Source organism: Pseudophryne corroboree, chromosome 12, assembly GCF_028390025.1.
Source record: "Pseudophryne corroboree isolate aPseCor3 chromosome 12, aPseCor3.hap2, whole genome shotgun sequence".
NCBI classification, from domain to species: Eukaryota; Metazoa; Chordata; class Amphibia; order Anura; family Myobatrachidae; genus Pseudophryne; species Pseudophryne corroboree.
Genome location: NC_086455.1, coordinates 128,736,520 through 128,751,663, shown reverse-complemented (window position 1 = coordinate 128,751,663; position 15,144 = coordinate 128,736,520). Strand labels below are relative to the sequence as shown.

General features: G+C 45.6%; 1 protein-coding gene across 1 annotated transcript in view; it reads right to left on the bottom strand.

The window, feature by feature from the left end:
• Nucleotides 1-9,242, bottom strand: part of GPR176 (G protein-coupled receptor 176) — a 172,628-nt gene extending 163,386 nt beyond the window's left edge. Inside the window, exon 1 of the mRNA XM_063948018.1 lies at nt 8,465-9,242. Within this exon, the coding sequence (XP_063804088.1) occupies nt 8,465-8,660 (196 nt within the window). The 5' untranslated portion in view covers nt 8,661-9,242. The remainder of the gene's footprint in view (nt 1-8,464) is intronic.
• Nucleotides 9,243-15,144: the final 5,902 nt, after the last annotated feature.

Here is a 15,144-nt window from a genome sequence, read left to right as displayed (position 1 = left end):
TCCGGGAACCCCGCTGGGGCAGTGGCCTCCGGGAACCCCGCTGGGGCAGTGGCCTCCGGGAACCCCGCTGGGGCAGTGGCCTCCGGGAACCCCGCTGGGGCCAGCACCTCGGATTCTTTTACTGGGACCGGGTCGTTGGCCTCCCTGACTGGGATCGGGCCATCGGCCTCCCTCTCTGAGTCGATAATAATCGAAAGTTCTCCCGGGACTATGACTTCCGGGACTTTTGCTGAAGCAATAACGTTCAGATCCTCCACTAATGCTATGCTTCTTAAGTTCTTTCCTGGGGAAGCGACTTCTAGACCCTTCTTTGGGGCTGCGTCTCTCGAGACCCCACTTGGGGATATTACTTCAAAGATCCCTTCTGGGGTTTTGCTTCTCGAGTTCCCTTCAAGAACTATGGTTTTAGATACCCTTTCTGAGGTTGCGCTCCTCAAGTCCCTACCTGGGGTAACAGCTTCTGAAACCCCATCTGGTATGGAAACCTGAGCTACAATATTTGATGTCCCTCTATAAGCTTGGGCATCGGGTACCGCTCCAGCACTCTGGGCATCGGGTACCGCTCCAGCACTCTGGGCATCGGGTACCGCTCCAGCACTCTGGGCATCGGGTACCGCTCCAGCACTCTGGGCATCGGGTACCGCTCCAGCACTCTGGGCATCGGGTACCGCTCCAGCACTCTGGGCATCGGGTACCGCTCCAGCACTCTGGGCATCGGGCACCGCTCCAGGACCCTGGGCTACGGGCACCACTCCAGGACCCTGGGCTACGGGCACCACTCCAGGACCCTGGGCTACGGGCACCACTCCAGGACCCTGGGCTACGGGCACCACTCCAGGACCCTGGGCTACGGGCACCACTCCAGGACCCTGGGCTACGGGCACCACTCCAGGACCCTGGGCTACGGGCACCACTCCAGGACCCTGGGCTACGGGCACCACTCCAGGACCCTGGGCTACGGGCACCACTCCAGGGACTTGCAACTCCGCTTCCACAGGAACCTCAAGAGAGGAGAGAAACATTCTCTTTTGATTCCTGAATCTATAATGGGGCTCCCTTGCCCAAGGACCCCAATTATAGGACAGAGAGTTTTTTTGTGTGGGTTGTGTGACAAGTACCTCTGCCACAGTAGAGACAGGAGTAGGTCTTGTATCATGACTCAACTTGGCCAGAGGGCAAGACTCGTCACCACACTTTGGTTTGCGCAACTCACAGGTCTGCAGATAATGGCCTAAACCCCCACAATATAGGCATAAGTTTAAGTTTCTGCGACGCAGACGCTCCTCTTCTGAGAGCCTGGGCCGCAGAAAACTTTTAAACTTTTTCTCTTCAATTAAACCAGAGGATTCTCTTGTCACCATACTGTGAACAAGAGTCTCTTTAGAGATAGATGTACTCTCAACGACTTCCGGCAAAATAAGCAAGATTTTAGTCAGAAGATTTTGCAGTTGCTTTAGGGATTGCTGCAAAATTTCTAGTCGCTCTGGTCTCAAAGCACTGAATACAGAGTTCAGGGCTGCGAGAGATGCCTGCAGGGCTTGCATAGTAGACATAGGAGGATTTAAAACTAGACAAGACAAGGCAAGACAAGGCAAGGCAAGGCAAGGCAAGGCAAGGCAAGGCAAGGCAAGACAAGGCAAGACAAGGCAAGACAAGGCAAGACTAAATTTAGCTAAACAAAACAAGACTTTTTTTTTTTTTTTTTTTTTTTTTTTTTTTTTAAAACACCGGACTGGATTCTAAACACCGGACTGGATTCTAAACACCGGACTGGATTCTAAACACCGGACTGGATTCTAAACACCGGACTGGATTCTAAACACTGGATTGGATTCTAAACACCGGACTGGATTGGATTCTAAACACCGGACTGGATTGGATTCTAAACACCGGACTGGATTCTAAACACCAAATTCTAGACAAGACTGGATTCTAGACTAGACACTGGACTGGGCCAAAAAAGAAAAAAAAGTTTTATTTCTTTTTTGTGGTATGGCTGATGATAATGTTATGATTCCCGTACTCCAGACCAGAGGAGATCGTATGGCTGAGGTCAGAGTACTGGGAAGATATGCTGGTTGTGGGAGCAGGAAAGCCTAGTAACCCCTGACGCCCTAACTCCGTTGTCTCGCCCGTGTTATCAGAAATCCCCTGCGAGACTATGGTTGCTTGAGCCCATGGCAGCCGCGTTCGAAGGGCGGATTATGTCTGCCCAACCCCGATGCCCCCTCAGGTCTTAATGGGAGACAAAGGGAAATCCGAGACAGGGTGATAACAAGGGGCCCTCTGACTAAGCAACCAGGCCAGGGGTTACAAGTTAACTAACTAAATCAAAAGGTATGTGCGGACTAGCCGCCAGGGAAAAGGACAACCAAAGATCCACTGATCCGTTACTCCTATCCAGCACCGCTGGATACCAGAGTGGATCAGGGAGAGCGGAATCCTCCGCAAAAGCTCCAGGACACAAATATACTAAATAATAAACAGTAAGCGGACAAGCCGCAACACACGGCTGCGCCGTGACTCACGAACACCACAGGATGTTAAAGGTGCTCAGTCAGACTCCAGGAAAAGATGACAAATCTCTGAGTACAGGACCACTGAGGACAGGAACAACCGGCTTGAACAGGACTGGATACTTTCTGCAACTGACATAGGCAAACAGGAAGCTGCCGACACCGACTTTCAGAACTGGAGGACAGGCAGAATCCACTGGAACTCAGGGTAGGACACGGGATCAGACACAGGGACTGACACAGGAATCAACACAGGGACTGACACAGGAATCCACACAGGGACTGACACAGGAATCCACACAGGGACTGACAGGAACCAGCTCAAACTTAAAGCAGACTGCAACCCAAGGAATATCATCAGCATCTGCTAACTGCCGTGAGCCAGCATATATCAGAGAGGCCTAATTAATTATCTCTAGCAGCTGGCCTGCTGCACGACTAAGCTGACAAGATGCAATCAGCAGCCAGATGAGGCTGAACACATGGGAACAAGCTGCAATTGCACAGACTCACCAGCGGCAGCAGACAAGAGTAATCCAAAACAGAGCAATGGGAAATCCTGGCATGCAAGACAACTAAATAAACATAAAATAGGAATGAACCACTACCTGTGGTTCATAACAGTATCCCCTCCTTAAGGGTGAGCTCCGAGCACCCCATGACACCCACGGGGAACATAAACAAAAGTATAACATGAAATACAGAACAAAACTGCAAAACAGGAATGAGCCACAGCCGTGGCTCATAACAGACCGGAGGTTTAACATCTCCAGCCCTCCTAGTTTGAAGCTCCACCAATACCATGTGGATAGGTCCCTCTTATGTTTTAACATCTCCAATCCTAGAAAACCGGGAAATTGGGAAGTGTCATGGAGCAACCTTACCATGACCTTTTCACACAGAGCAGATAGAATGCCTACAGATACAGAGCTCGTACGCCACATAGCCAGTAGAGGAAAATCTTTCCGGTATCGATATACCTTAGGGAATAGGATTACTAGAGTTGGAGAGGTATCACCAGGATACTGTGCTCATATCGTACAAACCGATACGTGCATTAAGCAGTTGGAAGAATTAGGGTCAGGAGATTTCACCTGGAAGGTTTGTAACATGGTCATGTCCTTCTCCGTCCCTTATGTTCTCCCCGATGATGCATATTTCATATGCGGGAGAAAGGCGTACAAATGGCTTGCCCCAAACTCTGAAGGATTGTGTTATATTGGAAAAGTATTGCCTGAAGTGATGACTGTTACACATGACAAAATGAAGGACATACACCGTGGTGCCCAAGCTCCTTATACTCACACTCATTACGAGCACCGAGTTAAAAGACAACTGTCAGAAAGGTTAGAGCATCCGGCCTCTGATCTTATCCATGAATCCACCGGGATTCAGGTTCTGGTAGCGTTAGATTTCACTCGTACCGCTCGGGGAGTGATGAATTATAGATACATTTCCGCACTCGCCAATTTGTTAGATAATATCACTGAAATGTATGATGACACGTTTAGATACACTGGAAGAGAACTTCAAGCTTATAAAACAGAACTAGTTCAGCATAGGATGGTTCTTAATTATCTTACAGCAGTAACAGGCGGATATTGTGTTACATTGGCAACACAGTACGGCATAAAGTGTTGCACGTATATCACAAATAGCACCGAGGATCCGGTAGAGGTCATAGACCAAAAGATGGACGATATTCTCCAATTGAAGTGGGAATTTCGTCGAAAACACAATCTCACCCTTGCTGCTGTAGGTAATGAGCTGACTGGTTGGGTGTCATGGTTGAACCCGCGAAATTGGTTCTCCGGTTTGGGAGACTGGGCTCAAGGAGTCATAATGGATGTTGGAAAGTTTCTACTATGTATCTTAGGTGTCGTTATATCGATTGGATTGATATTTAGATGCGGGCAGGCTTTAATGAGGTGCAAACAAAGTACAAAAGTGATGAGCTTGAGGAGTGAGGAAACTGTAATTAACCTGGATTTGATTTATGACCCAATGATAGAAACCAGAATGTGATGAAAATGCGATTATACGGTCCGTTTCTTTCACCTGTTTTTCTGCTTTTCTCCAAGATACAAAGACCCCCTTGGACGAGGAAGCTGACGAGACGAGATGTATACAGACAACGGATTGACCAAAGAAGAAGATTTGACAACTTTAAATATGGACACTTGATGAACTTTGCCATAGATCCCCAGTTTCCCTAGTATCTTTAAACTCACGCTAGCCCAACATTTTTGTAAATCTGATGGCTCAGACAAAGCTATTTGCTCATGCCTAAGGAGCAATACAGCGCAAAGAAGACGACTCTCAACAGATACCGAAAACAACTTCGACGACAGATGTACATTTCCCTGACATAGAATATCATTGCATTTTCCATAAGTGTTCTTTATCTTCATCTCTACAACCCTCAGGTAATGACACACATAGACGATAGGGAATACAGGCACAGATATCAACAACCACATACCTCCCCCATTCATGTATCATCAACTAAAATGTGCTCCCCCATTTTGTTACAACCACAGCCGAAATGAGCTCGGTAAAGTTTGACAGCCCATCCACAGACCCTTAGTACGGGATAAGAAGGAATTCAAATGTATACTTCGCAATACCTCGAAGCTTGATGTACAACACGTACGGCACGATGATACATGACCCCCCAAACATGGATTCATACACACATGCTTCTGCTATCTCACTAGGTCATACCCTCTTCACACCTTCTCCTCTCTCCTCCCTTACCCAACCATTGAAATGTATTAACCCCTGACATATATTTTTCTCTTTTTGAAATGTTTTAGGAAGTGGCAGTTATTGGTGACTGCCAAAGGGTGGACTGTCAAAGTCAAAAATATTACATAGAGAGACCATATAAACTGCACACATATAAGTCGCTATACTTGCAAATATGCGCAGCGAGCACAGCAATATATGGAAACACACGCATTTGCTCGGACATGGCACAGAGATGGATTCGGCACTTGTTTCATACAGTACATGGTTATAATAATGAACAGCACCAGACATCATGGAGATTTAGAATTGTCTAATGAATTAATGTCATGGATGTGTATCATTCGAACCGAACCAGATAAACACATCATGTTTGGTATTGAAGCAAGCAGAATCAGGTGTGGGTTAGTTTGAGGCCTGTTGTGTTGTTGTGGGACATTGCAGCGGATAGATATGATTATATGTATAAAAGCTAAGATCATATTGTTAGAACAATATGATGCTCAAGACAACCTTTTACTAAGTTTTCAGGGCTGAACCTGATTAGCATATACAAAGAGAATGGTGACTCAATACAAAGGAGAAAGAAAGACCCCTCCCCCAGGTACTGGTCAAACAGGAAGGTAGTGGTCAGGTGTGGCCTCAGAGAACAGATGTAATGTAGCTACACTCACAGACACACACACAGCTACCTGGCACCAAGCAGCATGGCGGCTGAATCCCCAGGACATCTTCCAAACTAAAGGCTAAGTATTGAACTTCACATGGCTAGATAAGGAAACAGACAGATTGCTTTCTGGTTTAAATAGGATATTGTAACTTGGTTGTGTGATTGTTGGGTGTTTGTGGATACTCTGTGAAGTCTGTGATAAATTGGAACAGTATACAATCTGTAGCATAATATTTGTGGTATTTGTTTGCCAATGGAGATTTAAAATAGATTGTGCTGGTTAGTTATAATATATATCCTGTTAATCATAAATACCACCATGCAGTTACGTTTGTGTTAATTACATTGTGATCTGGTCTTGTGATGAATATGCTCTGGTTATTGAGATACTGAAGTTGTTTGGGATGTGAAATTATGAGATGGTTCTAGGAAGTTGGATTACATTGTGAAAGGTGTTTTAGATGGTTTGGAATTGTAAAATCAGAACATATGCATTGTTTTGAGGCTTGGACATTTTGGAAGAAAATGGAGTCTTGTGTTTTCTGCTATGTGATTGTGGTTTAGTATAGAGTGCCATGTGTTTGGACCTGCAAATCTAAAATGGCTGCTGCTGGATGTCTTCCCCTCCCCCTTTCAGGCATGTGGTGCAGTCTTTAGAATTATGGGAGGTTTCTCAAAATGGAGTCTAGCTTCCATCCCATGCTGTATTCAGCATTGACTAACTGCGCAGCGATTGTCTCTCACATGTGTAGTTTTATCTGCAACCATGTTGTCTCTTATTTAATGTTATCATTGTCTTACTGTGAGCCAATTTCTCTCATCTCTCTCTCTCTCTCTCTCTCTCTCCTCTTTTCTCTTATATCTCTCATAGTATTATAGTATTGTATTGTATTGCATTTAGGTCAGTGTAGTATTGTCTTTTTGTATTTATTGTTTAGTTCTGTGGTTAGGAAGTCTTTGTTATATTGTAGTGTATCATTTGTACTGTTATCCCCTTTTACAAGTATATTAGATATAATACAGTTAATAGGCCTTGGAACCTAAACCAGCATCTGTGTATTTTCTATAGTGATAAGTGTTCATTTGAGCGTCGGTGACGCTCAAGCAGCTTTGTAGATAGTCAGGTTACACAAGGTTGCACTTACACCCTGTACTCACATTAAGGTATTCAGTGTATTTCATTGGTATAAGGTTTTAACATAAAGGTATAGTGTTGTAAGCGTCTGCATCGCTGGTGACCTCCTCGTGGTCTCGAGCGTATGCTACGCTACAGCGAATCATTCCCCTAGACATAACCAATAACGTGTCCTGTGATCACTGGGCCGTGAGCGAACGTGACGCTTGAGCGTCTCGCCTACGGCTGAGCGATCGCTACGCAGATAGCGTACCATTACGGTACTTCTTAAGTAAACAGCGTACAGTGTTCTTAGCTTCATAAAGGGTTGTTTATACGACAAAGGAATTTAGCATTGTCAATATGTATGTAGGTGGTTGTGTTTTTGTGGAAATGTGCAGAATATATTTACATATTTTGCTCTAAGCAGACAAGCACAGGACCAAACCATCATTTCCCCCCCCCCACTATGTCTGAGTCACGACCTCCTAGTAATAGACCTGCATACTCACGAATATTGGTTCAGTCCACGAGATAGCCTGCACATAGGTGAACTTTAGCAAGAAAATCCTGAGTGCAATTTTAAGCTTATGGCATGTATTCCAATTCCAAATTCAATTTTTTTTCAGCTAATAGCAATTTAAAAGGAAATCCCAGAAAATGTAAAAACATTGTCCCCCAAAGAGAACAGAGAAGTGTGAAGTGCAGGAAAATGTCAGCCTTATCTGTAAGCGGCAATAACACACCACTTTATTAATGTGCTATAAAATGAATAATACTTTTTATACCATCATTTTATATTTCTATCACCTGTAGGAGTAAAATCCAAATCTAATACTAAATATGCAAAATGGATAAATATATAACATAAAAAAACATATTTAGAAATATGAAGATTCATTAAATCATCTTTATAATAGAGACATGACAGCACACTGGTGATAGAGACGTCAAGATCAAGACAAAAGGCAGTGAAACCGAGTCTAAGCCGACAAAATGAATTTTGTGAGTGATTCCATGTTTGTTTTCGTAGTATAGCATGAGGTAACTTACACAGAACTTGTCCTGACTTTCTCACAGCTCTTTATAAAGGCTTGAATGCGATTTTGCATCTAAAAAACACTGGCATGTCACTTTATAGGAATTTCTGATGGTTGTAAAAATAAATATGGCTGCAGATGACTTGCATCAAAGTGACACTATTATGTACATGCTGCCAGAGATTATGACATGGTGAAATACAATATACACTAGGAAAGGAGGAAGAGACACAATGACAGAGGTATGTGTAGCTGTAGCAATCCAGCAATATCTATCATCAGAGATGACCAGAGCTACTGTATATAGTACCCAGCACTAAATAAGCCGTTCATGACCTTATAGATGCAATGAATGGATCAGGAATGTTAAACTTACCCAACAGAGACCCAATGAAGATGATAACTTGGACGCTGGTGGTAAAATGTCTGTAGCTGAGCCCATCGCTGCCGCTGCTGCTGCGATTGCTCCACAGCACCTGGGAATGAGACACATTCCTGATCTCTAAGGCTCCTGCTTGCAAGAAGCCAATCTCACTCCTATTCCTGAAGATCAAGCTGCCATTATAACCCATTGCGAAGCTGAATTCCTCCTACTGCATCTGCTACTGCACTCACTCTCTAGCTGCTACTGCTGCTCCAGGAATCAACTCAAGGCTCTGAAGCCTGCAGCTCTCCAAGTCCCCTGGCTTTGTGCGGCCATCTCACAATAATGACCTGCTACAGTATGTCCGGGCTGCACACATCTTTCCCTCAGCCTGTCTGGCTCGTTGCACGACAGGGAGAACACAAGCATCTTTCTCTGCTGCTCACCCCCAGCAAGCAGCGTCTCCAGCACAGGATCATGGCAGAAGGAGGGGGGGAGAAAGAGCTGACCCTGAATCTCATTGCTCTGAGTCTTTGCCCCTGTGAGACTCTAACAGCTCACGCCACCTCTAGCAGGAAATCCTTGGCATGTAAGAAGATCTTCTCCACCTAGACAAGCTTAGATAGCAGTAATAGCATGAGCAGGCATACACAGCACGACAGCTGAGATATGCTCTGTATGCAGCACACTACATCTAATCCCTATACACTAGGATGCAGTTATCCAATCCAGATTTTTTATTTCCCTTCTAGAATAACAAGAGGAATACTGAAATGCCCAGAGAAACACCAGAAATTAAACGTGTCAAGCCACTGCCAGGAAAAGAGAAATCCGGTGATGATACATAACAGTCAGTATTTTCACTACAGAAGGGGTGATACTGGGGGGTAGATTTATTAAAATGTCCTTAAGGTTCTTTATTAGCAGTGTACCGCTTCACTGCATTATCGTGGTGAAGCGGGACCTCCTTTCGGGTGAATTTACTAACCTTAGCCTGTGCGTTATGGGCGCGTGTTATCACACCCCTTCGGTGATACGCGTCCTCCCATAACATGATTCCACTTTGGCCGCAGTCGCTGCTTCCGCGCATGCGCCGTCCAGCAACTCCCAGCATGCAGTTCGGGAGCTAAGCTGGCGCATGCGCGGATTGATTTTGTGGATGCCAGAGCTTGTGTAAGCAAACAATAAAGTTTATTGACAAAGGAAAAAACAACAACAGAGGAACTGCTTTGACAGCTGCACCGCCGGATCTGGGCGGCTAAGAGAGAAAAGGTAGCAGAGACTAACGTTCGGGCACACCGAATGTTCTTTAGTAAGGGAGGTGATCGGTGCTCTATCTAACAGAGGCGCCGAAAAGGCAGCGGCAGCATACTGCCCCTGCTTACGATAGCGCTTCGACGGGATAATACATCAGGGGATGCGCTATCTGCGGCACATAACGTGTGCAGATAGCGCATTACCCCTTAAAGAAGAATAATAAATCTACCCCTGAGTGGGAAGCAGGGAAGCCATTGGACGCAAGTGTTCAACGGTTTCCCTCCGCACATGCATCCGTGCTGTACTGTGCTTGCGCCACTGTGTTTACCGCACATAAGGGCAGATGTATTAAGCCTGGAGAAGTTATAAAGCAGTGATATGTGGAAGGTGATAATGCACCAGCCAATCAGTTCTTGTCATTTTTCAAACCTATAATGATTGGCTGGTGAGTTATCACCTTACACTTGTTCACTGCTTTATCACTTCTTCAGGCTTAATACATCTGCCCATTGTCCCAAATGTATTAAGCCTTAACAAGAGGAAATTGCAGACAGATAAAGAGTGATAAATGACCAGCCAATCAGCTCCTAACTGTCATGTTACTGCCTGTGTTTGAAAAATGACAGGTAGTAGCTGGTTGACTGGTCATTTATCACTCTTTATCCTTCTGCAATTTATCTCTTGTTAAAGCTTAATACATTCTATTCATGATGCAGTGAAGAGTGTGGAGAAGTGAGCTAGCAGAGAATCAGCTGCTACATATCATTTTACAAAATGCATTTTATGAATGTTACCTCAACACTGGTTGCCATGGGCAAGTTCTCCACTGGCTCACTTCTCCACTCTTTTCACTGCTTCATGAATAGACCCCAGAGGCGCAGATCAAAACTGCACGGTGATAGTTGCAATTCGGATGGGCATTTCTGGGTTGTAACTGGGGGAGCCGCGGGCGTGTCATAGGCATATCATTGTCAGCAGCTGCGTCTAAAGATACAGTAGCACTGGCAGCGATGGCTATGGTCAGTTGGACTTTCTGCGCTTGGCGATAGTGCATTTTGGAAGGAAACTCTGAGCGGCCGGTGAGCATCTCAATAGGACACCCATGGGCCATACCATAAAGATGCAGTAGCAGCTGCGGAAAAAGTCCCCCAATGGGTCTAGGGACATAGCCCTGGTAGGCTTCTGAGAGACAAGGGGGATCATTCCGAGTTGATCGCTCGCTAGCTTCTTTTTGCAGCCGTGCAAACGCATAGTCGCCGCCCACTGGGGAGTGTATATTTGCTGTGCAAGGGTGCGATCGCATGTGCAGCCGAGCGGTACAAAAATAGTTTGTGCAGTTTCTGAGTAGCTCAGAACTTACACAGCCCTTGCGATCACTTCAGCCTGTCCGGTCCCGGAATTGACGTCAGACACCCGCCCTGCAAACGCTTGAACACACCTGCGTTTTTCCAAACACTCCCAGAAAACGGTCAGTTGACACCCATAAACGCCTTCTTCCCGTCAATCTCCTTGCGATCGGCTGTGTGAATGAATTCTTCGTTAAATCCATCGCCCAGCAACGATCCGCTTTGTACCCGTATAACGCGCCTGCGCATTGCGGTGCATACGCATGCGCAGTAGTAACCTGATTGCTGCGCTGCGAAAAATGGCAGCGTGCGATCAGGTCAGAATGACCCCCAAGGTTCCCCAGAAGCTAAAGCTTTCTACAGAATAGCAAACACAGATTTCGCAAACACAGATTTCAGCTCTCCTGAATTTTTACACTGTTCCATTATGCAATGCTAGCAGAGGCAGAACTCTGGGAGGCAATGGAGTCATCTGCCGCCGGGCTCCTGCTCTGAGGGGGCACCTCTCCTCCCATTCTGTGACACCATTGAATGAAGTTAATTGATAGCTGCCACTATCTCTTCAGTGGCCAACTTCCTCACTGGTCCCTGCACCTTACAAATCACACCCTCTTTATTATACTGAATATACACATTTTACAAGTGTCATAGCCAGGATTAGAAACCACAACCTATTACACTGGAAGCAGACACCTTACTGATGAAGCTGTTTGCTCCTGTATAGGAAATAAGAGAATTTTAACTATATGAAGTTACTTCTCCGACAATTACACATAACTTCATATAGTTAGAATTCTCATGCTTCCTATGCAGGAGCAAATAGATCCATCAGTAAAGTGTCTGCTGTCAGTGTAACAGGTCATGGCTTCTAATCCTGGGCATGGCTGCCAAGAAATGTGTGATTTAAAATAAGACAATTAAATGTATAAATACAGTATACAATTTTTTTTCAACACACACACACACACACACACACACACACACACACACACACACACACACACACACACACACACACACACACACACACACACACACACACACACACACACACACACACACTTATCTTAATATGGGAAATAGGGGGGCACCAATATTTATCTTGCCTCCGGGCAACTGGGACGAACTTACGCCACTGAATGCTAGCTATAGCCAACAAAACACTTTTGCCTTAATGTGTGCCAAATTGTGGAACAAATTATATAATTTTTGATAAAGCTTGAATTTAACTACAAAATCAAGACATGCAAATGTATTGCTGTCCCCTGTCTTCAGAAAACATGTCTAACAGTGGGCCGAATCAGTCAGTTTACTGAAAAATACCCTAAAACATTCTTGTTTAGTTACTGATGGATGTGCAAAATCTCTGAGATTGTTTATGTAATAAAGGTAAGGTTCCGTCAGTAGCTACAAATCAAAGGGCATTCACTGGCAGGATCATGGTACAAGTACTTACAATTTTACAGCTGCCAGGGCTGCAACTAAGGGTGGATAAGTGGTCCTGCCACCCAAGGCGCAGGGCCTAGGGGGTGGTACCATTACTGACCCATGGCACCTGCATCTGGCTTGCAGGGCACCAGAAACAACACACTGCATCCTATAGAGCTGCCTAGATCCTTAGGAATTTCTAGACACTCAACTTCCCTCTCTTAGTCCCGTCTCCTTGTTGGGCCCGCCATGATTATCACCCTGCTACAGGCCTGACAACTACTATCACAAGGTGCATGTGGGTGTGTACTATGCGCAGGGGTTAAGTTGGAATAATACCTATTGGTGCTGTGCTAGAACCTTGTAAATGAGTGATGTAACACTGCAATAGTATTGATACTTAATGGTTTATTTACTAAGCAAGACACCGCTTCCCGGTGTGTTTAAGCCCATCATTGAAAAGGGCAATGCTTTTATTAGCAGATCATGTGGTGGCTTTTACAGGCCACTGCTTAGTGTGTTGTCTCCATCTGAACCTCTGAGCAGAGGGCTCGGGGATGGAATCCCAACGGTCGGGATCCTGGAGGTCAGTATACTGACACCGGGATTCCGGCCGTCATAATGCCGGCAGTGGGGTGAGTGCTAGAAAGCCCCTTGCGGGCTCACTGCGCTCGCCATGCTACGGGCTCAGTAGCTTGCTGTGCTCGCCACAGGTTCTATTCCCACTCTATGAGTGTCGTGGACACCCACAAGTGGGAATAGCCCTGGCGCAGCTGTCGGCATTCTCGGCAGTCGGGATCCCGGCATCGGTATTCTGACTGCCCGGATCCCGACCACCGGGATATTAACTACAACCCGAGCAGAGTACACACCCACCTGGACAGTGCTTGTGATAGCAGCTGGAAAATGAAGACTTCTATTAAGAATTAAGCACAGGAAAAAAAATAGCACTGGAAACTGGTTTACAAAAATAGAAAAATTTCACTGCCAAAAAAAAAAACAACTTACTATCAACATTGCAGATTTTTGGCTAAGTTGTCAACTAGTTTAGGCCCTGTCTGCAGCGGGTGCATTAGACCCTAACAGGCATCTTGCTGGGCTGTATGAGACCATTATTACATTTTGCTTGTTCTGTTTGTGCGGTCATAAGGTTTGATATCTGCAACATGCGTATGTGCATGGGTGTGCTTTCTGAGCATGACCCTCATTCCGAGTTGTTCACAGCGGATCATTGCATCGCAAGGCACGGAATTTTAGCAAATGCGCATGTGCAAAGTCAGCTGTGCGATGAATGTGCAGAAATACAAACACTTTTTTTGTTCGCAGTAGTCCAACAACAAAGGGGCGTGATGAGGGCGGTGCGGAGGAATGGCTTCGCTAGCTAGCGAAAAGCGCGTGAAGGTGGGCGTCTAGTGTGGGAGTGTACAAAGGGTAGTAGGTGTGTTTTTCGCACCAATGCGTAGCTGATGTTAGCAGATACATAACAAGCGCTCACAAGACGAACACAGCAGAGGAGTAGGTCCTGAGCTACGTACAGCAAGCGAACTCGGGCAACAAGTGGCTGGCAGGGCGTAGCTAGCAGGGACGTGCGGTGAGCTAAATGGCTCAGGAGGCACACCGCACGTCACTGGTAGCTAGCTGATAATTGACAATAAAATGCAGCTGCCGAGCAGCTAATGGCTCAACACTGCAATTGCAACTGACACTCTGACAGGCAGTAAGTGCTTTTAAACTCATAACAAATTACCATTTACTGTACTATTTACAAATCGGACACACTGACAAGTATCACACATGTGTTTTTGATCAAAATGCATGTGTTTTTTGGATGAACCATATGTCTGCTTTTTGTACAACATATTGCCATTGACTAAAGGTGGCCATCCACTACTCAGACTTGTCTGAACTGCAGATAGCATCAGATTTCTCTTGAACTCTCCCGGGAGCGTTCCGGGAATTGGATCAGACCCTGGCTTTAATTTTAATTACATTCACTTCAGATATATCTGATGCGATATATCATGTGCCAGATCGCATCGGATATATCTGATGCACACATGCTACATGCGATTGATCTGATGCTGCTGTTCCCCCTCTTGGTGGGTGGGAGTTGCTAGGGAGATGCCAGTCAAGTGACGCTTCAGATGAATCTGATCAGATACATCTGAAGTAAAAAAAACAATCCGATGTGCACCTGTTTTCTTCAGATTCAGATAAATAGTTGGGGCAGCCTGAGAGATCTGTAGTTCAGATATATCTGACACGGGAGTGAGCATTGGATCGGAAGAGCCATCCGATGTGACACTTTTCTTCAGATATGACGGTCAGATGTGTCGAAATCTGAAGAAAACTGCCCAAATCAGACTAGTGGATGGGGGCCTTAAGTGTTCCTAAGCCAAGTTTCATAGTACAACTGCTTCACACAAACATGCCATGTTTTCCAGATTCCATCCTTCCTTTGGGCACTCATATACCAACATGACCCACACATACCTCCCAACTTTACAGTTCCCTAAGGAGGGACACACGCGCGACGAAGCCGTGTGCGCTCCCGAAAAAGGGTGTGGCCTAAGAAAAGGGGCGTGGCTTTGCGGGATGACCCGCGATCGCGAGCCACGTCCCCATTTTCATCACTGAGGGGGCATGCCCAGCGCTCTGTGA